This window comes from Plutella xylostella, chromosome 31 (genome assembly GCF_932276165.1).
Source record: "Plutella xylostella chromosome 31, ilPluXylo3.1, whole genome shotgun sequence".
In the NCBI taxonomy this organism is placed as follows: Eukaryota; Metazoa; Arthropoda; class Insecta; order Lepidoptera; family Plutellidae; genus Plutella; species Plutella xylostella.
Genome location: NC_064011.1, coordinates 5,725,617 through 5,752,078, shown reverse-complemented (window position 1 = coordinate 5,752,078; position 26,462 = coordinate 5,725,617). Strand labels below are relative to the sequence as shown.

The window sequence follows — 26,462 nt, the reverse complement described above, 5'->3', positions numbered from 1 at the left end:
CTGCTCCCACTTTTCGCCAGAGTGTTATGTTAGTCCCAATGTAATACGGGGCGGGCCTATTGCCATTTTACGGGCACATCCAAGACCCGAGAACAAATATCTGTGTTTAAACAAATATCTGCCCCAGCCGGGAATCGAACCCGGGACCATCGGCTCAGTAGTCGGGTCACTAACCACTACGCCATTCGGTCGTCTTTTTTTTAATGAATAATTTTTATAAAAAATATAACGTGGGGCAAGACGGGGTAATTTTGGAGGGGTAAGATGGTGTATGGATCAAGCTTGGTGAAGTTTTTTTTTTCTCCAACCCGATATTTGACATTGAAGAAGGGCTCTAAAAGGGCTACAGGGAAGTTGGCTAAAAACACAAAGCAGATACTGCCTACGAAGAAGAATAACAACGAAGATGACTGTGTCTACCTCTGCTGTGAGGATATCAACAGTCCTACTTTAAATCTAAGGAAAACTGGGTCGGATGTCAAAGGTGCACGCGTTGGGCTCACACTGCTGGTTCTGGTGTTGACGATAAAAACACAGAAGAAGTGTTGTTTGTATTTTTTGTGCCCCACATAGTATACTTACCCCATCTTACCCCGTACACGGGGCAAGATGGTTTATTTCCCATTTTTAACATTTCTTGAAATAAGTCAATAGTAAGCATTACTTTTTTAGAAAAAGCTGTGCCAAAGAGTTCGTCATTAAGTTCCTAATGAGCCATAAATAATTGATAACGTTGTGGTTATAAATACCTGTTGTTTTTTTAATTTTCCCTTAGCGACCCCGTCTTACCCCGGGTTCCCCTACAGTAGAAAGACTTGATCTTTCAGCATCCATAATTACCTATCTTCTTTCTGCCTCATAATAATAATTTTTTTAAATAAGTACCAGGATATTATACTTTATTTATGGACTACACATCAGTATAATGGCCATTCTCTTTTCCTTTTATTTCCAATCTATCAAGTTACCTTAGTTAGTTACTTCCTGGTATAATGTACTAATACCTAGTAGGTATATATTTGCTAATCTTGAAATTAATTTTGTGAAGATACCATAATCTACCTGTGTTACCTCAGTCTTCATAAAAGTTAAATGAGACTACATATTTACATATTTTTCATTAAATAAAACTGACTATTGATTAATGATTAATTAAATTAACCGTTGGGGTAGACGAGTTCTCGAGTGGAGACCACGAACAGGCAAACGCACCGTGGGACGCCCTCCTGCCCGCTGGACTGACGACCTTAGGCGGGTAGCAGGTAGTGGCTGGATGAGGACCGAGTGTGGTGGCGCTCCTTGGGAGAGGTCTATGTCCAGCAGAGGATGATTATTGAGTGATGATGATGATGATGATGATTGATTAATGAAGCTGACTGTACAAATTAATGTTATATGGCAGAAAGGTGAAACACAACAACATGATAATTACAAAGAAAAATAAACAAAGTCAGTTTTATTTAATATGATGGGTTTATAACAACGTAACGTGGGACACCCTTTAGCTTGCTAGTACTTATGAAAATTTTCATCGGCTTAAGGAAAGCAGGTTTTTCTGAAAATTAAAGAAAAATATTAGGTAAGTAGTAGTAAGTACCTAGTTGTTGTAGGTTGTAGCCAAAAGTACCATAAAAGAGTTATGATATTTTAGCAAAATATTAAGTAACTACTTATTTATATACTTAATAACAAAGCTATTCAGCATGTCTGGTGCATTAATATATAGGTATTTGGGGAGTTCTATTAGTTATGTATACTCAATATCACCCAATGCTATTTAACCTTTAAACCTAATATTATAAATGCGAAAGTAACTGTGTCTGTCTGTCTGTATGTAACTCTTTAACGGATTTGAATGAAATTTGATATACATTTGGTCTAGACCCTGAGAAAGAACATAGGCTACTTTTTATCCCGGAATTCCCACGGGAAAACTTTTTAAGGCGAAGCTAAGCTCGCGGGGACAGCTAGTAAAAAATATTGCTTAAATACTTACCTGATTTTTCGCGTCCAGAATTTTTACTAGGACCATTCTTTGATTCTCTAATCATTTTATCTTTCGGAGGAGGTTCTGTAAAGAAATGAGTAGGTAACATAATGTATATGTATAGGTTTAGGTTACATTATAAGGATTGACCAGACAGATTGCAGAGTGCACAAAAATCGTTACTTCTGTCCATGAAGGCTTGATTTTATTGTACTTTATTTTAACACGTTCACTGCGGCAGCTCAAACTCTCAATCTAAACCACGGTGCGTTACGGGGTCGACAATGCCCGTAATAAAATTATTTACAGTGCGTTTCGAGGATACAACCGCCCTGCATACCCAATTCACTTCAAACATCTGTAAAATTGTTAAAAATCATTTGATGATAAAATTATGGTGGTGGGAATAAAACTGTTGACAAATTTTAGAAAATATTTATTTTTAATCAACACACAAAAACATATCTTATTGGTATAATAGGTGACTTAGGTAGGATGTAGGAATAACGTAAGTATATTAGTTTAATGTTTTAAATTATAGCACTTCAAACAGTATGCTTTGTTGCACTTACGACACAGTGTTTTCACTTTATTATCAGCCTCCTGACTGCTCATAGATTTTCTCAAAATTTCATAGCAACTTATACATTTATTTTTTATCGATATCCCGTCTTGCACTATAAACGCACTTACGCAACCGAGCTCAGAACCTCGTACGGGCAAGTAATCCTGTTGTACGGGGTTCATAGACCCCGTAACGCACTTGACAATAACTTTTGCTTCCTGGTGCGAAACGGGGTTAATAATACCCGCTGAGTGAATACTATATCAACTGATTCAATTTTAAGCAAGAAACACAAATATCTAGTCATCTCATTCGTACAACCAAAAACTGTAAAAATACTACCTCCGCACCAGCGTGTAGACACTACATTTTCACTACCGCACCGACTGATGGTCATCGTACGGGGCGGTAAAGTCCCCGGAACGCAGCGAACGTGTTAAAAACAGAAAACTTACAGCTATTTTAAACTAGTTGACACCTAACATGATTCATCTAACAGCCCTTTAATCGTTTTCGCATATGATTTTATAGGTAATTATATCTAGGTCTTTGATCTAGAATTTTCTAGATAAGTGGTAAAATTCTATTGAACTAATATTAGTAATATTGGTTCAATGTAAAAATTCAGGAAATTTTTAAGCTCACCGTCTTGCTCTCCTCCGCTTCCATATTTCAACGTCAAATCTTCGTCTGTAATGTATATTATTAGTTAAAGTCTGTTTTTTAATCTCAGATACTAAATTGTCTGATTTAGGACGGTTCATCATTAGTCGATCGTCCCGCCAAAAGAACGATACGATATGTCTCTTAGTCGCGGGACAATCGACTGTTGATAAACCAAACAGAATCTGTCAATTTATTATTTGAGAGTAAAAAACAGACTTTAACTAGTGCCAATATCTCCATAGTCGGTTATCTAACCGACCAGCGATTGGTTATCCATTATACGTCATCTCCATATGAAATTCTTGACAGATGTGTCAAATTACAACAACTAATACCTGGTTATGCTCTAACCGACTATGGAGAAATTAGCACTAAAGGTTCGAAAATAGGTATTGTGATCAGGGAGATTTACCTACTTTCTAAAATTTACTCTCTAAGAGCTGATTTTTAATAGTCAGATAAATGATATCTGAGGAATAAAATTGTTGCTGTCACTGTCCTATACAAACATTAAGACGCGACAGCATGAGCATTATTCCCCAGATAACTTTAATCTGGCCATTGAAAAATCAGCCCTAAATCTGCGAACGAACGGACAAACATTTTCTCGCAACCGGCACCCTTAATACAACGAGATAGAGCCAAGTTTAGCCTAACGATCCCAAGCTTCGGAAAAACAAAACTGTAAGGGGGTCACTCTATTATGACGAAAAACTAAGTTTCACCGACGACCGACTTGCGTAGTGGTTAGTGACCCTGACTACTGAGTCGATGGTCCCGGGTAAGATTCCCGGCTGGGGCAGATATTTGTTTAAACACAGATATTTGTTCCCAGGTCTTGGATGTGCCCGTAAAATGGCAATAGGCCCGCCCCCTATAACATTGGGACTAACATAACACTCTGGCGAAAAGTGGGTGCCGCAATGCACCTCTGCCTACCCCTTCAAGGGAGTACATTAGTACAAGGCGTGAGTGCGTGTTTTTTTTTTGTTTTTAAGTTTCACCACGACTCTATGTCGTTGTATTAAGTGTGGTGATTGCGCGACAATGCTTTTTTGTTCATTAGTCGATTTAGAGAATGGACCGTATAACTTGGCGTATAATGGAGTTGTTCTCAGTATGTCGATTTCCATGATGTCGAAGGAATAATAAAATTATGACCCATAATGTCGAATTCCCAGCACGCTGCTTTGTACATCATCACGACCCACTGCTGGGGCACGGGTCTCCTTCCAATAAAGGAAGGGTTTATTTAGGCCTAGTCCACCACGCTGGCCTAGTGCGGGTTGGTGGACCCAAACAAGCTTGTGCTGAGAGAGTTGTCGGGTAAGTGGGCAACCCGACTGTCAGATGTTTTCAAGCTGCCTGAAGGCCTCTGACTAGGCTTAACGACTGCTGCCGAAGCAGCAACTGGGACCCACGGTTTAACGTGCCGTCCGAAGCACGGAAGCGTCCAGAAAAGAACCACTTGAAATCGGTCACCCATCCAATGGCTGACCGTGCCAGTTGTTGCTTAACCTCAGTGATCAGTTACGATCACTGAGGCCCGCTCGACTACGGACGCTGCTTTGTTTGAATTGGATTTAAGGTGTACAGTCGCAATGAGCAGTGAATAACATATTTTCCAAAAATAAGAAGCTTTTCGCACGTTACATAGACAGACAGATTCGTCTAGAATCTGAAGATGATGATGAACAGATAGGAGTAGGATAGTGAGGGTTGCACTTCTAACTGACTTACCCCAGAACTGGGGTCGGCCGTCTTGAGCTGGAATAAAACGTTGAAATGCAGGTTATATATATTATATATTATAGAGATCAAGGGCTAGCACGGGGCGCTTTTAACACGTGACAAAAGTTATCCGTCGCGCTCGCTCTTGAGGCTGCGCGATGCAAAACTTATGTCACGTCTTAAATGCGCCCCGTGCTACTAGCCCAGGCTATATGTATAGGTAATAGAGGTCGCTTTTAGCGATAAGGCCAACTATTGTGCTTTCTTTTAAGGTATTTATGTTGTGTTTTTCAATAAAGTTGTACCTATTCTAATATCGACTCACAAGAAACTGAATAATATTTATTTATTTATTTAATCCTTTATTGCACAAATATAAAATTCAGTGTACAAACGGTGGACTAAATGCTACAAGCATTTTCTACCAGTCAACCCACAGGAGGTGCAAGAAAATTTTATTATAAGGTGTGCAAAAAGAAGAACAACACTATTACTACAAAATTAAAACAAGTCACTTAATAATAATTACCAAAAATAATATAAAATACGTAACTACATATAAGTTATGAATATATAAATAAACATAATATATAAGTGGGGTATGGGGGTCTGAGGCAAGGTCTTTTTTAAAAGGCCTTCGACGACGTATAGTTATCAGAGGTTATGACCGCCGCTCCGGTTCGTACCTCGCTCAAAGGATATCACTCGCTATTTAGAGGTGGTCGTTTAAACGAATAGCTCTAAACTAAGCAGAGCTTTTTAAAAATAGTAGGATAGCTCGTTGCCAAGAAATAGCATTTTTCTCCATGGCACATCTGATGTCTTCAGTCACCTTAATTAAAGTAAAATAGAGAAACTTCTTAAGTAAAATCAAACAGTTAAGTAACGATTTTGTAATACCGAGAAATCACAAACACAAAAAACTAAATAATACTAAGTAAAAATCCTTAATTAATACGGAAACGGCCGGATCTATTGTGAATATAAAATATAAATGTATTGTAAATGGAAGCAGGATCCTAGATAACACATAGAAGCTTATTTTAGGCAAAGTTAGTAAAAAAAGATCGCGGGAACATCGCTTGGCATTAAAAAGATTTCCCGTGGGAATTCCGCGATAAGATGTAGCCAATGTTAATCCAGGGTGTCAGCTAACATCATGCCAAAATTCATTATAATCGGTTCAACCGTTTTGACGTGAAGAAGTAACAAACATACACGCATAATAGTACTCACAAACTTTCGCATTTACGCTCAGGCGCAATGAAAAGGTTGCACTGAGAAAAGCACCAAATTACTTCCAAACGGAGAAGGCTAGCTTTATGACTACTTGTGCAACATTGAAGTACATTTAACAGATCATCAGGATATTACATTACCAACTAAAAACGGTAATATTTTTAACCAATTTTAAATGAAATCTTTGAAAAAATTGGGGTTGTTTGGTGTCGGCATTTTGTGAGTGGAACTTTTTCATTGCCCGGGAGTGTATAACATTATAGTAGGATTAATTATTTAGCTTACCACCAAAGTCATCCAAATTGTATTTCAGGGTGCAAGCTTTTTCTGAGTCGCTGAGACCTTCATGAACACACAGGGTGGGGTTTTATTAGTGAACTATCTGTCCACATTATGTATAACTATGGGTGATACAGTATGGAATCAACTTGTCGCATTGCGAAAATAAATAAAATAAAATATTTACCTACAGAGTTATCGGACTCTCCTCGACCAAAAATGTTTAAAGTAACAGTTCTGATAATAATTTTTGCTAATGATTGTTGATTTAAAGTTTTACGATACATTTGTAAGATTTGTATAATACCTATTTTTTACATTTCATCAATTTAGGCATTTAGGTATATTTTTTAAACTCACCCCCTTTTTCTACAGAAAGAAAATTTAAAAAAGTTTTTAATTACTACCACAGACATAAGTACATACCTACATATTATGCTTACCAAATTACTTGTATACTTAGGTGTTAATATCGGTATACTAAAGTAACAATACTTTATTTTAATAATGACTAACGTTTTTGTTTTTCATGTGCGCTTCCAATATCCGCATCTGCAAGAAATTTTAGAAGGTATATAGTTACATTTGTATAGTTTTGACTAGAATTTCATCTATAAGAGCTTCCACTATGTTATTTTATTTTTGACGTTGCCTTACGTCTGGTAAATAAAGTTGGAATCAACTTGTCGCATTGCGAAAATAAATAAAATAAAATATTTACCTACAGAGTTATCGGACTCTCCTCGACCAAAAATGTTTAAAGGAACAGTTCTGATAATAATTTTGCTAATGATTGTTGATTTAAAGTTTTACGATACATTTGTAGTATATTGACATGCATGTGGGTAGATTGTATAGGTGGTGGAATCAGTTGAGAATAAACGGTCATCAAGCACACACACGTCTTCTCATTATTCACCGATACTATATTGGCTAACGAGGATAAATTAAGTGTTTTAGTGTTATTATTAACGTTAAAATCAGTGCGTGTACACGTATCACTAAAATAAATCATGTCCGTGGGAGAAATCGGCGAGTTTAATGTATCAGTGGGAAATTGGACCTTATACGTAGAACGCCTAGAAATGTTTTACAAAGTAAATGAGGTTAAAGACGAAATGTGGTTACCTACATTAATTGCAGTCATCGGGGACGAAGCTTACGAATTACTCAGCAATTTGGTGAGCCCTAAGAAGCCGGCAACAATGAGCTATAATGAGGTAGTGAGCATCTTTCAAAACCACCTGCAACCGAAACCCTCAGAGATGGCCGAACGCTATCGGTTCCGACAGCGGAGACAGCAATTAGAAGAAACGGTAGCCCAGTATATGACGGAGTTGAAAAAACTGTCAAAATATTGTGAGTTTGGTGCGAATTTAGAAGATAACCTCCGTGACCAATTCGTGTGCGGTTTACGGAGTGACGTTATTAGGCAGAGACTGTTCGCGGAGGAAAAACTGACCTACACAACGGCTATCAAATTGTCAATCAGCCTGGAGGCGGCGGAACGGGATGCGGCAGCAGTGGAGCACGTGGAGCAGCGTAGCGACGGCGGCGGCGGCGGCGGCGGCAGGGCGGCGGCGGGGGCGCCCGTGCTGTCCCTAGCCCCCGCGGGGGCGCGCGCCTCACACGGTCGCGGGCGCACCGCGCCGACCTCGGGATCGGCTACTGGACAACGGCCGGGAACACAGGCGCCATGCACAGCATGCGGGGCGAATACACACAGCTGGGCTCGCTGCAGATTCAAGAATTTTATCTGCAGCAAATGTAAACAGCGGGGACATCTTCGCCGGCAGTGTCCCAACCCAGGGGCAGGCCCGTATCGCCGCGACGGCAGGGGCATCCACCACGTGGACACGCGCCTAGACCAGGCGGCGCCGCCGCGGGACGAGGAGGCGGAGGACAGCTTGTCCGAGCTGGAGGAGGACCTTCACCAACTTAGCTTGAACGGCTACAGACCGGTGAGCATTACTGTATCGGTAGGTAACGTGGACTTACTAATGGAGGTAGATACGGGATCGGCAGTGTCATGTATTAGTAAGGTCACATATGACCAGTATTTTAGTGCATATGAAATCGAAGAATTAGAACTTGTATTAAAATCATACGATGGCACAAAAATTAAACCACTAGGTATAATTAAACCTATAGTTGGTTATGGTCGATTAAATAGGAAATTAGAACTTTTTGTTATCGAGGGTGGTACGACTTCGTTACTCGGCCGACATTGGTTAACAGAATTAGGAATCCAAATACCTGTATTACGTAACAATAACTCATTACATAAAATGCAACCACTTCCTAAGAATAATGTCAACATAACGAATAATAAAGGTAACGAATTGACATGTTTACTCGACAGGTATAAAGGGCTATTCAGCGGTGGACTGGGAAGGTACAGCAGGGGCAAGGCGCGGCTCCGTGTCCGCGAGGGCAGCGTGCCCGTGTTCTGCCGCGCGCGCCCTCTGCCGTACGCCCTGCGCGAGCGCGTGGAGGCGGAGCTGGACGGCATGCTGCGGGAGGGGATCATTGAGCCTGTGGAGACGGCGGACTGGGCCACGCCGCTCGTGCCGGTACCTAAGGCCGATGGAGGAATACGCATATGTGCGGACTATAAGGTAACCCTAAATCCTGTCTTGCTGATCGATAAATACCCATTACCTAAAGTTGAGGACTTATTCGTAGGATTAAGTGGGGCTAACTATTTTTCAAAAATCGATCTCTCACAAGCGTACAACCAGATTGAACTCGAGGACCCAGAAAATTTAACAGTCATTAATACGCACAAAGGTTTGTTTAAATATAAACGGCTAGTTTACGGGTTGTCGTCGAGTCCGGGCATTTTTCAACGGATAATGGCGTCATTGTTGAAGGACATCCCAAATGTACAAGTCTTTTTGGATGATATTATTCTAGCTAGTCAGGATATTAAAACACATTTGTTATTAATTGAGGAAGTATTTAAAAAACTACAAGACGCGGGCTTGAAATTAAAAGAAAATAAATGTTTCTTCATGCTAAACGAAGTTAAGTACTTAGGCTATATAATTTCTAAAGATGGTATTAAAGTAGACCCGGAAAAAGTAGACGCGGTGGTCAAAATCGCGAGTCCGACCAATATCTCTCAATTAAGGTCATTTATTGGATTGGTAAATTTCTATGCACGATTTGTGCCAAATATAAGCACGGTTTTGTCACCACTATATAAATTACTCAAAAAGGGAATTCGGTGGAACTGGAACACCGAATGTGAATTATCATTTAACAAGATTAAAGCCATTTTATGCAGTACGGAGGTTCTCGCTCATTACGATCCAACAAAAAAATTAATATTAACCTGTGACGCGAGTCCAGTAGGTATTGGCGGGGTATTGACCCAAGTAGGAGCGGACGGCTGTGAGCGACCGGTCTCATACATATCGCGCACCTTATCACCCGCGGAGCAAAACTATTCGCAAATAGACCGTGAGGCACTGGCAATAGTGTTCTCTTTGCAAAAATTCCACCAATATGTTTACGGCCGGAGATTTGTTTTACGCACGGATCATAAACCGCTCGTGAGTATTTTCGGGCCTAAGAAAGGCATTCCAATGATGGCCGCGAGTAGATTGCAGCGGTGGTCAGTTATAGTGGCGGCGTACAGTTACGATATTGAGTACATAAACACTACAAACAATGGGGCGGATAGTTTATCACGGTTACCGATAGCAGCAAAAGCTAAAGATATATTGAAATATCCGGAGCAGAGTTATTTACATTATGTAAACAATAGTATGCTACTCGACTATCAAGAGATAAAAAAACAAACGAGCCGTGACCCGTTACTTAGTAGAATATTGGGCTATATTCGAGACGGATGGCCCGAGCACAACGAAATTAGGTCATTACAACCTTATTTTAACAGAAAGACTGAGTTATACGAAGAATTAGGGTGTATAATGTGGGGTCACCGTATTGTTATACCTACTAATTGTACTGAAAAAGTGTTGAATGACTTACATGAATGTCATATGGGCATTGTAAAAACAAAGGCGATAGCCCGTAGCTACGTCTGGTGGGCGGGCATTGACGAGGCGGTGGAGGCAATGTGCCGTTGCTGTGCCGTGTGCGCCGCCGAGGCGGACGCGCCGCCGCGCCGGCCGCCGGCGCCCTGGCCGTATCCAAACCAGCCATGGGCCAGGATACATGCAGATTTCCTTGGTCCCATCGACGGGAAATTGTATTTAGTAGTAGTAGATGCTCGAACAAAATGGTTGGAGGTATTTAATATACCGAGTACTAGTGCCCATCACGTAATCAGTAAATTTAGCGAGTTATTTGGACGATGGGGCGTAGCAAAACAATTGGTGACAGACAATGGGCCACCCTTCACAAGCAAAGAAGTTTCAGATTATCTGAACAGAAATGGAGTACAACATTTGTTTTCAGCCCCTTACCATCCCGCCTCAAACGGAGCGGCAGAAAATGCAGTCCGAACCGTTAAAAGAGTAATAAAAAAAGCTAGGCGACAAAATCATAATTTAGAACTAGCTGCTGAGGCCTGACTGCACCGCGAGGGTACAGGCCGCGCAGCAACGTCAAGTCACCACACGGGGCGGCGCAGCGCGCCAGCTGCCCGACGGAGCGCCCGTGTGGCTGCGCCAGTACCAGGGGACGGACCGCTGGGCACCAGGCTCCGTCACTGAACGAGTAGGCACAACAGACTGTACAGTGGTAGATGTTTCGGGACGTAGGGCATAGGCATATCGATCAGCTAAGACAGCGACATAGGAGTTCCTTAGTAAATCCTTCCACGCCGATTACGGGACAGCCAGGGGACGAGGACACTCAGGTGGAGGAGTGGGTGTCCCCTCCGACGTCTCCGCAGGTCGATGATCACCTTGTACGCAGGGACGCCGAGGCCTCAACAGCCGAGGCCGTGCCAGCCACAGTGTCAGCGGCGGATGAAAGAGACCGGGGTCCGCCATCTCCTGCTGTGCCTTGCCGAAAAAACCCAGTCAGACAATGCAGGTTACAAAACCCACCAGAATATAAAACATAATTTAGTTATTTTTGTTATTAATTAGTTGTAAAACTAGATTATTATGATTAAGTATTTTTACTTTTGTTCGAGTAAGCCATTAAAGGCTAAGTTCTTCTTTCTATTTCGATGTATAAGTTAAGTAATGTACCTACTTGCATATAAGCTTGTTGTTATGCTAGTACTTACCTTAAGTAATTCAAGTTGACAGTAGGTATTGATAACGACATTAAACACATAATACTGTAGTTGTTTAAGTTTAATTACAGTTGGCCATCATTCATGCTCAATAATTATATTAAATAATAAGTTATAACAACAATTACCGTACCAATTATGTAAACTGCAATAAAATTGAAAGCATAAATATACCTACTTGATGTAAGAATTGTAGATAAGTGATTTAAAAAAAAAAAAAAAATGTATACCTAACTACTTTTTTTTTGTACATTGTTAAAGAATTACTAAATAAAAAGGGTGTTAAAGCACAGTTAATAAATAAGGGGGGAAAATGATTAAGGGGAAGATATTGTAGTATATTGACATGCATGTGGGTAGATTGTATAGGTGGTGGAATCAGTTGAGAATAAACGGTCATCAAGCACACACACGTCTTCTCATTATTCACCGATACTATAATTTGTATAATACCTATTTTTTACATTTCATCAATTTAGGCATTTAGGTATATTTTTTAAACTCACCCCCATTTTCTACAGAAAGAAAATTTAAAAAAGTTTTTAATTACTACCACAGACATAAGTACATACCTACATATTATGCTTACCAAATTACTTGTATACTAAGGTGTTAACGTCGGTATACTTAAGTAACAATACTTTATTTTAATAATGACTAACGTTTTTGTTTTTCATGTGCGCTTCCAATATCCGCATCTGCAAGAAATTTTAGAAGGTATATAGTTACATTTGTATAGTTTTGACTAGAATTTCATTTATAAGAGCTTCCACTATGTTATTGTATTTTTGACGTTGCCTTACGTCTGGTAAGTAAAGTTGGAATCAACTTGTCGCATTGCGAAAATAAATAAAATAAAATATTTACCTACAGAGTTATCGGACTCTCCTCGACCAAAAATGTTTAAAGGAACAGTTCTGATAATAATTTTGCTAATGATTGTTGATTTAAAGTTTTACGATACATTTGTAGTATATTGACATGCATGTGGGTAGATTGTATAGGTGGTGGAATCAGTTGAGAATAAACGGTCATCAAGCACACACACGTCTTCTCATTATTCACCGATACTATATTGGCTAACGAGGATAAATTAAGTGTTTTAGTGTTATTATTAACGTTAAAATCAGTGCGTGTACACGTATCACTAAAATAAATCATGTCCGTGGGAGAAATCGGCGAGTTTAATGTATCAGTGGGAAATTGGACCTTATACGTAGAACGCCTAGAAATGTTTTACAAAGTAAATGAGGTTAAAGACGAAATGTGGTTACCTACATTAATTGCAGTCATCGGGGACGAAGCTTACGAATTACTCAGCAATTTGGTGAGCCCTAAGAAGCCGGCAACAATGAGCTATAATGAGGTAGTGAGCATCTTTCAAAACCACCTGCAACCGAAACCCTCAGAGATGGCCGAACGCTATCGGTTCCGACAGCGGAGACAGCAATTAGAAGAAACGGTAGCCCAGTATATGACGGAGTTGAAAAAACTGTCAAAATATTGTGAGTTTGGTGCGAATTTAGAAGATAACCTCCGTGACCAATTCGTGTGCGGTTTACGGAGTGACGTTATTAGGCAGAGACTGTTCGCGGAGGAAAAACTGACCTACACAACGGCTATCAAATTGTCAATCAGCCTGGAGGCGGCGGAACGGGATGCGGCAGCAGTGGAGCACGTGGAGCAGCGTAGCGACGGCGGCGGCGGCGGCGGCGGCAGGGCGGCGGCGGGGGCGCCCGTGCTGTCCCTAGCCCCCGCGGGGGCGCGCGCCTCACACGGTCGCGGGCGCACCGCGCCGACCTCGGGATCGGCTACTGGACAACGGCCGGGAACACAGGCGCCATGCACAGCATGCGGGGCGAATACACACAGCTGGGCTCGCTGCAGATTCAAGAATTTTATCTGCAGCAAATGTAAACAGCGGGGACATCTTCGCCGGCAGTGTCCCAACCCAGGGGCAGGCCCGTATCGCCGCGACGGCAGGGGCATCCACCACGTGGACACGCGCCTAGACCAGGCGGCGCCGCCGCGGGACGAGGAGGCGGAGGACAGCTTGTCCGAGCTGGAGGAGGACCTTCACCAACTTAGCTTGAACGGCTACAGACCGGTGAGCATTACTGTATCGGTAGGTAACGTGGACTTACTAATGGAGGTAGATACGGGATCGGCAGTGTCATGTATTAGTAAGGTCACATATGACCAGTATTTTAGTGCATATGAAATCGAAGAATTAGAACTTGTATTAAAATCATACGATGGCACAAAAATTAAACCACTAGGTATAATTAAACCTATAGTTGGTTATGGTCGATTAAATAGGAAATTAGAACTTTTTGTTATCGAGGGTGGTACGACTTCGTTACTCGGCCGACATTGGTTAACAGAATTAGGAATCCAAATACCTGTATTACGTAACAATAACTCATTACATAAAATGCAACCACTTCCTAAGAATAATGTCAACATAACGAATAATAAAGGTAACGAATTGACATGTTTACTCGACAGGTATAAAGGGCTATTCAGCGGTGGACTGGGAAGGTACAGCAGGGGCAAGGCGCGGCTCCGTGTCCGCGAGGGCAGCGTGCCCGTGTTCTGCCGCGCGCGCCCTCTGCCGTACGCCCTGCGCGAGCGCGTGGAGGCGGAGCTGGACGGCATGCTGCGGGAGGGGATCATTGAGCCTGTGGAGACGGCGGACTGGGCCACGCCGCTCGTGCCGGTACCTAAGGCCGACGGAGGAATACGCATATGTGCGGACTATAAGGTAACCCTAAATCCTGTCTTGCTGATCGATAAATACCCATTACCTAAAGTTGAGGACTTATTCGTAGGATTAAGTGGGGCTAACTATTTTTCAAAAATCGATCTCTCACAAGCGTACAACCAGATTGAACTCGAGGACCCAGAAAATTTAACAGTCATTAATACGCACAAAGGTTTGTTTAAATATAAACGGCTAGTTTACGGGTTGTCGTCGAGTCCGGGCATTTTTCAACGGATAATGGCGTCATTGTTGAAGGACATCCCAAATGTACAAGTCTTTTTGGATGATATTATTCTAGCTAGTCAGGATATTAAAACACATTTGTTATTAATTGAGGAAGTATTTAAAAAACTACAAGACGCGGGCTTGAAATTAAAAGAAAATAAATGTTTCTTCATGCTAAACGAAGTTAAGTACTTAGGCTATATCATTTCTAAAGATGGTATTAAAGTAGACCCGGAAAAAGTAGACGCGGTGGTCAAAATCGCGAGTCCGACCAATATCTCTCAATTAAGGTCATTTATTGGATTGGTAAATTTCTATGCACGACTTGTGCCAAATATAAGCACGGTTTTGTCACCACTATATAAATTACTCAAAAAGGGAATTCGGTGGAACTGGAACACCGAATGTGAATTATCATTTAACAAGATTAAAGCCATTTTATGCAGTACAGAGGTTCTCGCTCATTACGATCCAACAAAAAAAATAATATTAACCTGTGACGCGAGTCCAGTAGGTATTGGCGGGGTATTGACCCAAGTAGGAGCGGACGGCTGTGAGCGACCGGTCTCATACATATCGCGCACCTTATCACCCGCGGAGCAAAACTATTCGCAAATAGACCGTGAGGCACTGGCAATAGTGTTCTCTTTGCAAAAATTCCACCAATATGTTTACGGCCGGAGATTTGTTTTACGCACGGATCATAAACCGCTCGTGAGTATTTTCGGGCCTAAGAAAGGCATTCCAATGATGGCCGCGAGTAGATTGCAGCGGTGGTCAGTTATAGTGGCGGCGTACAGTTACGATATTGAGTACATAAACACTACAAACAATGGGGCGGATAGTTTATCACGGTTACCGATAGCAGCAAAAGCTAAAGATATATTGAAATATCCGGAGCAGAGTTATTTACATTATGTAAACAATAGTATGCTACTCGACTATCAAGAGATAAAAAAACAAACGAGCCGTGACCCGTTACTTAGTAGAATATTGGGCTATATTCGAGACGGATGGCCCGAGCACAACGAAATTAGGTCATTACAACCTTATTTTAACAGAAAGACTGAGTTATACGAAGAATTAGGGTGTATAATGTGGGGTCACCGTATTGTTATACCTACTAATTGTACTGAAAAAGTGTTGAATGACTTACATGAATGTCATATGGGCATTGTAAAAACAAAGGCGATAGCCCGTAGCTACGTCTGGTGGGCGGGCATTGACGAGGCGGTGGAGGCAATGTGCCGTTGCTGTGCCGTGTGCGCCGCCGAGGCGGACGCGCCGCCGCGCCGGCCGCCGGCGCCCTGGCCGTATCCAAACCAGCCATGGGCCAGGATACATGCAGATTTCCTTGGTCCCATCGACGGGAAATTGTATTTAGTAGTAGTAGATGCTCGAACAAAATGGTTGGAGGTATTTAATATACCGAGTACTAGTGCCCATCACGTAATCAGTAAATTTAGCGAGTTATTTGGACGATGGGGCGTAGCAAAACAATTGGTGACAGACAATGGGCCACCCTTCACAAGCAAAGAAGTTTCAGATTATCTGAACAGAAATGGAGTACAACATTTGTTTTCAGCCCCTTACCATCCCGCCTCAAACGGAGCGGCAGAAAATGCAGTCCGAACCGTTAAAAGAGTAATAAAAAAAGCTAGGCGACAAAATCATAATTTAGAACTAGCTGCTGAGGCCTGACTGCACCGCGAGGGTACAGGCCGCGCAGCAACGTCAAGTCACCACACGGGGCGGCGCAGCGCGCCAGCTGCCCGACGGAGCGCCCGTGTGGCTGCGCCAGTACCAGGGGACGGACCGCTGGGCACCAGGCTCCGTCACTGAACGAGTAGGCACAACAGACTGTACAGTGGTAGATGTTTCGGGACGTAGGGCATAGGCATATCGATCAGCTAAGACAGCGACATAGGAGTTCCTTAGTAAATCCTTCCACGCCGATTACGGGACAGCCAGGGGACGAGGACACTCAGGTGGAGGAGTGGGTGTCCCCTCCGACGTCTCCGCAGGTCGATGATCACCTTGTACGCAGGGACGCCGAGGCCTCAACAGCCGAGGCCGTGCCAGCCACAGTGTCAGCGGCGGATGAAAGAGACCGGGGTCCGCCATCTCCTGCTGTGCCTTGCCGAAAAAACCCAGTCAGACAATGCAGGTTACAAAACCCACCAGAATATAAAACATAATTTAGTTATTTTTGTTATTAATTAGTTGTAAAACTAGATTATTATGATTAAGTATTTTTACTTTTGTTCGAGTAAGCCATTAAAGGCTAAGTTCTTCTTTCTATTTCGATGTATAAGTTAAGTAATGTACCTACTTGCATATAAGCTTGTTGTTATGCTAGTACTTACCTTAAGTAATTCAAGTTGACAGTAGGTATTGATAACGACATTAAACACATAATACTGTAGTTGTTTAAGTTTAATTACAGTTGGCCATCATTCATGCTCAATAATTATATTAAATAATAAGTTATAACAACAATTACCGTACCAATTATGTAAACTGCAATAAAATTGAAAGCATAAATATACCTACTTGATGTAAGAATTGTAGATAAGTGATTTAAAAAAAAAAAAAAAATGTATACCTAACTACTTTTTTTTTGTACATTGTTAAAGAATTACTAAATAAAAAGGGTGTTAAAGCACAGTTAATAAATAAGGGGGGAAAATGATTAAGGGGAAGATATTGTAGTATATTGACATGCATGTGGGTAGATTGTATAGGTGGTGGAATCAGTTGAGAATAAACGGTCATCAAGCACACACACGTCTTCTCATTATTCACCGATACTATAATTTGTATAATACCTATTTTTTACATTTCATCAATTTAGGCATTTAGGTATATTTTTTAAACTCACCCCCATTTTCTACAGAAAGAAAATTTAAAAAAGTTTTTAATTACTACCACAGACATAAGTACATACCTACATATTATGCTTACCAAATTACTTGTATACTAAGGTGTTAATATCGGTATACTTAAGTAACAATACTTTATTTTAATAATGACTAACGTTTTTGTTTTTCATGTGCGCTTCCAATATCCGCATCTGCAAGAAATTTTAGAAGGTATATAGTTACATTTGTATAGTTTTGACTAGAATTTCATCTATAAGAGCTTCCACTATGTTATTGTATTTTTGACGTTGCCTTACGTCTGGTAAGTAAAGTTGGAATCAACTTGTCGCATTGCGAAAATAAATAAAATAAAATATTTACCTACAGAGTTATCGGACTCTCCTCGACCAAAAATGTTTAAAGGAACAGTTCTGATAATAATTTTGCTAATGATTGTTGATTTAAAGTTTTACGATACATTTGTAAGATTTGTATAATTCTTATTTTTTACATTTCATTAATTTAGGCATTTAGGTATATTTTTTAAACTCACCCCCTTTTTCTACAGAAAGAAAATTTAAAAAAGTTTTTAATTACTACCACAGACATAAGTACGGTGGCCTGCGCCTAAAAGTATACAGGCGGAGTTTTTAAAATAGCGATCCCTGATGATGAAGGGACCAGCTACATCTGTTATAAATCCGGGGACGTGTTGTGTGTGATGTGTGTACAGTGGTGTTTATGTGGATGTGCTCGAGCAGCATGTGAGCTTGAGATCGCTATTTTAATAACTCCGCCTGTATAGTTTTAGGCGCAGGCCACCGTACATACCTACATATTATGCTTACCAAATTACTTGTATACTTAGGTGTTAACATCGGTATACTTAAGTAACAATACTTTATTTTAATAATGACTAACGTTTTTGTTTTTCATGTGCGCTTTCACTATCCGCATCTGCAAGAAATTTTAGAAGGTATATAGTTACATTTGTATAGTTTTGACTAGAATTTCATCTATAAGAGCTTCCACTATGTTATTGTATTTTTGACGTTGCCTTATGTCTGATAAGTAAAGTTGGAATCAACTTGTCGCATTGCGAAAATAAATAAAATAAAATATTTACCTACAGAGTTATCGGACTCTCCTCGACCAAAAATGTTTAAAGGAACAGTTCTGATAATAATTTTGCTATTGATTGTTGATTTAAAGTTTTACGATACATTTGTAAGATTTGTATATTATCTATTTTTTACATTTCATCAATTTAGGCATTTAGGTATATTTTTTAAACTCACCCCCTTTTTCTACAGAAAGAAAATTTAAAAAAGTTTTTAATTACTACCACAGACATAAGTACATACCTACATATTATGCTTACCAAACTACTTGTATACTTAGGTGTTAACGTCGGTATACTTAAGTAACAATACTTTATTAACTTTATTTTAATAATGACTAACGTTTTTGTTTTTCATCTGCGCTTTCACTATCCGCATCTGCAAGAAATTTTAGAAGGTATATAGTTATGTATAGTTTTGACTAGAATTTCATCTATAAGAGCTTCCACTATGTTATTGTATTTTTGACATTTCCTTATGTCTGGTAAGTAAAGTTGGTTTTCCTTTGCAGTCGTCAAATATGTATGGGATTTCGAATGTCTAAAAACCAATAATATAATGTATTGTTTCATGAAAAGTTTTAAATATAAAACGCATTTAATCGCCTGTCTAAAAAAAATAAAAAGTCTATCATACAAAATGTATTTAAAACTTGACTTTTTTAAATACGTTTAGCGTCCGGTAAAAGTGAAACTAAACATCTAAATAATAAGTAGCTTTTGGTGTAAGTAGGTAGGTATGTGTCTTTTTATATTTGATCGAGTAGGTACGGTCAGCTGCATAAGTGGCTATACACTTCTGTACCTTTTCAAACTGACGAACCGTCAATGTTTCAATGAATGTAAAGGCGGTTTCAGACTGACAAGGTACAAAAGTGTATAGCTACTTATGCAGCTGACTGTACATCTAGAGTGAAAAGCAATTTTGGTGTAAGTAGCTGTCAAAACTTGGCTTGAACGAGGATGAACAATTGGACGTCGCTTACCACATTCAGACGATAACGAAACTTTTTTTAAATAAGTACCTTTTAAATCTATTTCACTATCGGTGTCACTGTCTTTGTCATTATTTCCAGTTATATTTCCAGTTATATTTCCAGTTATATCTCCAGTTATACCAGCAGCACCAAAACTATTTCCTAGTTCATTTTCATCGTTCCCATAAGCCTGACCAGGAGCTAAATCTGCACTGAGTCCAATGCTATCATGTGTAGTAAAACCTGAAAAAAAAAACGTCAGGAATAAAGGATGAAAGTATTGTGAGGACAAAGCGATTATCATTACGACCCATCAGTCCATCACGTCCCCACTGCTGGCAAGGGTCTCCTACAAATGAAGGAAGTGTTAAGCCCGTCACGCTAGCCTAGAGTGGGTTGGTGGACCCCAACACAAGCAAGCTTAGCCCCAGTTTCAGCATACTCGGTTGGATCTTAACCAGGGATTAGTTCATCAATTATACGTCATCTTCATATTAAATTCTTGACAGATGTGTCAAAAGTCAACAACTAATCCCTGGTTATGATCTAACCGAGTATGATGGAACTGGGGATTATGTTGAGAGAGTTGCCGGGTAAGTGGGCAACCCGACTGTCAGATGTTTTCAAGCTGCCCGTCGTAGGCTTAAGGACTGCTGCCGAAACAGCAACCGGGACCCACCGCTTAATGTGCCGTCCGAAGCACGGAAGCGACCAGAAAACAACCGCTTTAAATCAGTCATCCATCCAATGAGTGACCGTGCCATGTGCTGCTTAACTTCAATGATCGATTTTAAGCCATTACAAACAGCAGAGTAATTACTATTTTTTTTTAATTTTTAGTTCAGCCGTGATTAAGTAGGTATGTAGGTAGGGTAAATCGTGGTATAACTGACATGTGTCAGTAACTGGCACTTTGACTATAAAACTAAATATATTAAGCTTTTGGATATAGTAAGACCATCATTGATATTATAGTTTAATTTTACACCGCTAGGTGGGTATTTTCCGGCGCTGGAAATTATCTCAGTCAAAGCGGTGAAGATCGCCAAAAAATGCACATGCGTTAAGTTTTTCTTAAGGAGACGTGGGAGACACCAAAATTTGTATGGCCTGTTTTCGCGAAAATAAATAAGTTTTTGATAGTGTGACAATAACAAGGAAGTAGGGAAAGGTCTTGTCACGTTGTAGACGTACATGTCTTTAATTAAACATATTTTTAAACTTAAACTAGCTTATTTCCTTATTTTAATAATTAACTTCACAATAAATAAATAAAACATTAATTAAACCTAATACCTACAACTTACCAATAACATTTTAAAACATAACTTATTTTAAAGTACATTCGCACTGAAAATACTGAAACGTAATCTGTAGTCATAAACAGTTTATGGTAGAAAATTAGTTTCATAAACCTGCCCATATTTTAATATTGGTAGAAATTTATTGTTCATAACCTGGTATTATTTTTAACATTTCGTGACATCGTGACACTTTCAACGGCTGTCGCCGCTCGCTAGTCATTCATTAGCTTTGCCATCACTGGACTGGAACGAACGCTTGCGCATCTACGATAATAATTGCTTTCGCACATACATATAACTGTTCTGCGACTTTAAAGTAAATTTTAAATAGTTAGTGCACCTAAAGTTTCTTTAACCGTTCCGGGTCCACTAGTAAAGTTGCTATACTTCTATCTATCTATCATGGCGAGCTGATTTTCCGCATTTAGCCTCCAAGGTGGGCCATTATGCGTGAAATACCTATGGGGTGACTAGCTATTAAGCCACCCAAGCTCACGCCAGAAAGCCAGTAGACGACCTAGGTTGCTCATGACTTCCCGGAGGGACCCCGGAGATCCGAGGATTTTTGATCGTAGTGTCTCCACGCCTTTGCAATGTAACAAGACATGGGAAGCTGTTTCATCTTCCTCCATGCAACTTCTGCAAAGAGGAGTGGTGGAGATTTTCATGCGATATAGGTGTTTATTTAACCGGCAGTGGCCTGTTATGGTACTTATCACGACACGTAAGTTTGCTCTGTCCAAGCATAATAATTTGCGTGTTAGTTTAGTATTAATTAGTGGTACAAAAGCTTTTGTTTGTTTGCACTCGGCACTGTTACTCCAGAGATTGGTGTGGCATTCTGTCGTTCGGGAACGCAACCAAGAGCGAATTTGGTTGAAAGGGATCGGTACTATCGGCTCTGGGCCTATTGGTGCAGTGTCAGATCCCTTTCGTGCAAGTTCATCAGCACCGTCGTTCCCCAGCGACCCGCTGTGCCCTTTTATCCACTGGAGGGTTATGGTATTGTTTTGTGAGGCAAGCGATTCTAGAGCTGAGTGACACTCTAGTACTAGCCCCGAAGTTATAGTTTTGCTAGACAAAGCTAGCAGAACTGCAGCACTATCAGATAGGATACGAATACGTTGATTCGTAACCTTTCTAGATTTGACTGCGTTAGCGGCCCGTGTAATAGCAACACATTCAGCCTGAAAGATTGTGTTGTATTTGCCTAGTGCCAGTGAAAAATGGATGTTTAGGTCATCCGAGTGGACACCAGCACCCGTACCTGACGTTTCTTTGGATCCATCAGTGTATATTCTCAGTTCATATATACTGGACTGATCTCTTGATTCTTCATGCAATTGAATGTTGTAGTGCCTATTAAATATATGGATAAGCGGTATTCGATCACCAATGGCTGCCATCATTGGTTGATGTTTTATGGCTTCCAACATAATGGATGTGTGTGACGCTGTTGAGTTATTTGCCCACAGGCCAGCTACTCTTAGTCTAAAAGCGGCGGCAGCTGCTTCCTGTTTCACCACGAGATGTAATGGTGGAAGGTCGAGAAGTACCTCGAGTGCGGCCGTGGGTGTTGATTTCATGCATCCTGTGATGGCTACACATGCAAGCCTTTGTAGCTTTTGCAGCTTGTTTTTTACTGAGCTAAGTTCTGTTCTGGGCCACCAGACTACAGAACCGTAAGTTATGGTAGGTCGTATGACAGCTTTGTACAGCCATAATGTTAATTTTGGTTTAAGGCCCCAGGTTTTTCCTAACATTCGCTTACACTGCCAAAAAGCGATCGTGGCCTGTTTTATTTTGTTATCGAGATGTTTATTCCAGTTCAACTTGTTATCTAGCGTTATGCCAAGATATTTCACTTCGGTTGAAAGTGTTAGTTGAGTACCAAATAATGTAGGCAAGCTCATGTTATTGAGTTTTCTCTTGTTAGTAAATAGGACTAATTCTGTTTTACTGGGATTGACTTTTAGTCGATACTCCATGCACCATTGCTCGACAATCTTCATTGCGGCCTGCATAACGCTACAATGAAGGTTCTCGAATTTCCCACTAATGAGGATGGTGAGGTCATCTGCATAGCCGACTGTATAGAAGCCGCTGCTGTTGAGTCGTCTAAGGAGGTCGTCAACTACCAGATTCCACAGTAGAGGTGAAAGGACCCCGCCTTGAGGGCAGCCTTTAGCTACAATGCATCTGGTTGTCCCGTTTAGGTTGAGTTGTACTGCTCTTAACTTTAACATATTATTTATCCAACCCCGTAGAGTAGGATTAACATTATATTTGGTTAAGGCAATGTTGATACTATCGAAGTTTGTTTTATCAAAGGCCCCTTCTATGTCTATAAAGGCACCCAGTGTTGATTCTTTGTTTGTTAGCGCACACTCGATTTTGTTCACTACGCTATGGAGTGCTGTTTCGGTCGATTTGCCAGCGGTATAGGCATGTTGGCTGTTATGTAATGGTTTTCGTTTGAGATTATTATCTCGTATGTGTCTGTCACAAAGTCTTTCTAGGGTCTTTAGTAGAAACGACGTTAAACTAATAGGTCTGTAGGACTTTGGATCCGTGTAGTCACTTTTTCCTGATTTAGGAATAAAGGTTGCTTTCACCTCTCTCCACTGTTTAGGAATGTAGTTATGTGCTAAGCAAGCCTTAAAAATATTCGCTAAGCTTTGCACGATAACCTGTTGTCCCCACACTAGGAGCGCGGGGAATATACCATCCAAACCAGCTGATTTGAAAGGTAGAAAGCTGTTTATGGCCCATTCAATTTTTTCAACGGTTACTAATTCTTGGGCGGTTATCCAATCAGATATTGACGGGTTCGAGTGCTCGCTATTATCCCAGGTCAGATCATCAACGAGGCGGCAGTCTGGGAAATGCGTTTCAAGGAGTACTTGGCACGTTTCTTTATCGTTGTTAGTATAGGTTTTATCGGCTTTTTTTAGGCAGCCAAGGTTTTTATTTTGACCGCAGTCTAAGATTTTTCGGACTCTAGCTGCTTCGTTGTTGGATTCAATGTTTTCGCAGAATCGACGCCATGAGTCTCCTTGGCGGATTCTTATTCGTTTTTTGTAATGTTTTTGAGCTTCTTTATATAGCTCCCAGTCAGCATAGTGTCTAGTGTTTTTGGCCCTATTAAACAGCTTCCTAATCTTACGCCTCAGTCTCTCAAGCTCCGGTCCCCACCAGTGGGAGGTTCTGGGCCGAGTAGGCGGAGACGTAAGTGGACATGCTTGTTCATAAGATGTTGTTATACATGTTGTTAGTGACAAAACATTGGTTTCTATAGCCGCGGTGGATTGCGACATTTAGTTCGGTCAGTCTTCCGCGGGTTACGGCGCGGTTTGACTTACGGTGGTTTCGCTTGAAGTTTAAAACATATTCTTCTATGATCGGCACAGGATGGTTCGTTTGATACATGCCAGTCCGAAATTAGGTCAGTGACGCCAGTAGTAGCAAAAGTGACGTCAACAATTGTTTGGTAACGCGATGAAACGAACGTCGGTTCAGAGCCTATATTAAGAATGTTAAGGTTTGTTGAAAATAAGTAAGTTACCAGGTTTTCACCCCTTCTGTTGGGAGTTTCACTGCCCCAGAGCGGATGGTGCGCGTTGGTATCCGCAGCGATGATCAGCTCTAGGGAGTTGGACTCGCAGTGATACACCAGGTCCGCCAACTCACCGGGTGGAGGATCTCCATCGCCAGGCATGTAGGCGGACGCTAGTACAATTGAACTACAGTTACCCACCAAGTTCTGAACTAACACAGCTGTTAAATCTTTCGTGCAGAACTGGGTGAGTTGTACCGCGTCCACAGAACGGGGCATGTAAATACACGTGCGTGGGTTAAGAATAGAGGTGTTTAAAAACAACTTACCCCCAATGTTGCTGAGACCGCAGATACGGCTTCCCCTGATCCACGGCTCCTGGATCAGGGCAATGGTCCCGGTGTTGACCTCCAGCTGCCTGCGTAGGGTAGCCGCCGCAATCTGCTTGTGCTGGAGGTTGGTTTGAATGACGGAGAGGTTACTGAGGCGAGCGGAGAACATCACTGTCCACCGACTCCGCATCAGCATCCGACTCTTCGTCATGACCGCCACCGTCGATCCAGGACGATAGAGCCGCGGGGGTCGCAGCAGGCATCGTCTCGGTGGAGGTGCTCGGCAGGGTCGTTGGTGCCTCGACTGGTGCAGCACTCACAGATTTGGGGCTGGAGGTGCACAGCGGTGCTGTTGGTAGCGGGTAAGTTGCTATACTTGTGTTTTGAATAAATTCTCAAACCCCATATTGGGTAAGTTGTGAACAAGATTTTATTTATTTTAATAATTTGTGTGCTAACATTTCTTCTTAGCTTTTGAATTGCTGTTTATTGTCTTTTTATTGGCGGTTACGGTGTTCAACCGACCGTTGGAATATATATTCCAGTGGTCGCGTCTTGAATGCCGTATCCTTACCTTCACCTTTTTAACATTTTCAACTTTAAAGTTATAACGTTAATATTTCTTTTTAATTGCCTTCTGCATTCATTATCTTTTGTTAAATTTAAAGCCTACAATTCGCAATTGTAAACTCCGTTCTGATTGTTTTCACCACGGCACCGCTTGCTACATAAGTACTTACCTACAATGCGTTGCCGTCGGTGGTAACACGGATCGTTATGGAATCATTCCTAACGTATTTCGTTGGCCATTCCAGGGTTTCAGTACGGGATTTAGAAGACCTAGGCTTCACTTCGCTACCTACTGCTGCATCACCCTCTGCTTCGCTTCCGCTTCGGACCTGCAGCTTAGCACGGCGACCTACAACCCTGCCCGTGGCTGACGACCTGTTCCACCGGCATCTGACCATCCAGGGGAGTGCTTGAACTACGCAGTGAAATCAGATACTAGGCCGACACACCACGATCCGTTCTACCGACTTAGGTGGCCTGCGGCCATCAATAAATTACTTTCGTTGGACCTACCTACCTCTTTCATTTACCTCCCAGTAGGGACGATAGGTAAACAGGTAGGGAACGTCACAGTCTAAACAATATCATAATAGCCCGATTCACTGTGATTTTAATTGCTTTCTAGTTATATTTGAGGGTGCTAGTTACTGAAATGTAATTTATATCTTCACATAGTAACTGGCACCCCACTGCCAGTTACTTATATTTGGGTTATGGGTTTTGTTATTTTAAGCTATTTTATACCTTGTATCGACAGAAAATACGATTTAAAGTGCACTGCAAAAAACCCCCAGTGTCTAGTCAGCTTTGTTTCAATAACTGGTTCGGGCTGCCAGCTAATCTGCATACCTTTTTTACGCACCAATAACTGGCACTTACTGGTGCGGTAAACATTTCTTTCATGTTTATTTTCAGAAAAATGACTAAAATCAAGGCAATCTACAGTAGTCTGTAATTGTACACTGCTGGACCTCTCAGCAGCAGTGACACTGCACTCTGTTCTCGACCTTCCTCATCCAGCCACTACCGGTCTGCTTTATAAGGTCGTTGGTCCAGCTGGCCCGAAGG

The 26,462-nt window shown here is 41.2% G+C and overlaps 2 protein-coding genes across 3 annotated transcripts; both read left to right on the top strand.

The window, feature by feature from the left end:
* Window positions 1-6,868: 6,868 nt before the first annotated feature.
* On the top strand, window positions 6,869-12,093 carry LOC119692920 (uncharacterized protein K02A2.6-like). Of its 2 annotated transcripts, none has more exons than XM_048632330.1 (2): window positions 6,869-8,428; window positions 8,830-12,093. In XM_048632330.1, exons 1-2 carry the CDS (start codon window positions 7,481-7,483, stop codon window positions 8,833-8,835), a joined length of 954 nt encoding a protein of 317 aa, XP_048488287.1. In that variant the 5' UTR covers window positions 6,869-7,480; the 3' UTR covers window positions 8,836-12,093. The 2 variants fall into 2 exon arrangements, with proteins under 2 accessions (XP_048488287.1, XP_037970508.2); XM_038114580.2 differs by having other exon boundaries at window positions 6,872-8,428.
* A 208-nt stretch (window positions 12,094-12,301) lies between these two features.
* On the top strand, window positions 12,302-14,326 carry LOC125491138. The gene is made up of 2 exons (XM_048632355.1): window positions 12,302-13,792; window positions 14,194-14,326. The coding sequence occupies exons 1-2, from the start codon at window positions 12,845-12,847 to the stop codon at window positions 14,197-14,199; spliced, it is 954 nt and encodes a 317-aa protein (XP_048488312.1). The 5' UTR covers window positions 12,302-12,844; the 3' UTR covers window positions 14,200-14,326.
* The last annotated feature ends 12,136 nt before the right edge of the window (window positions 14,327-26,462 follow it).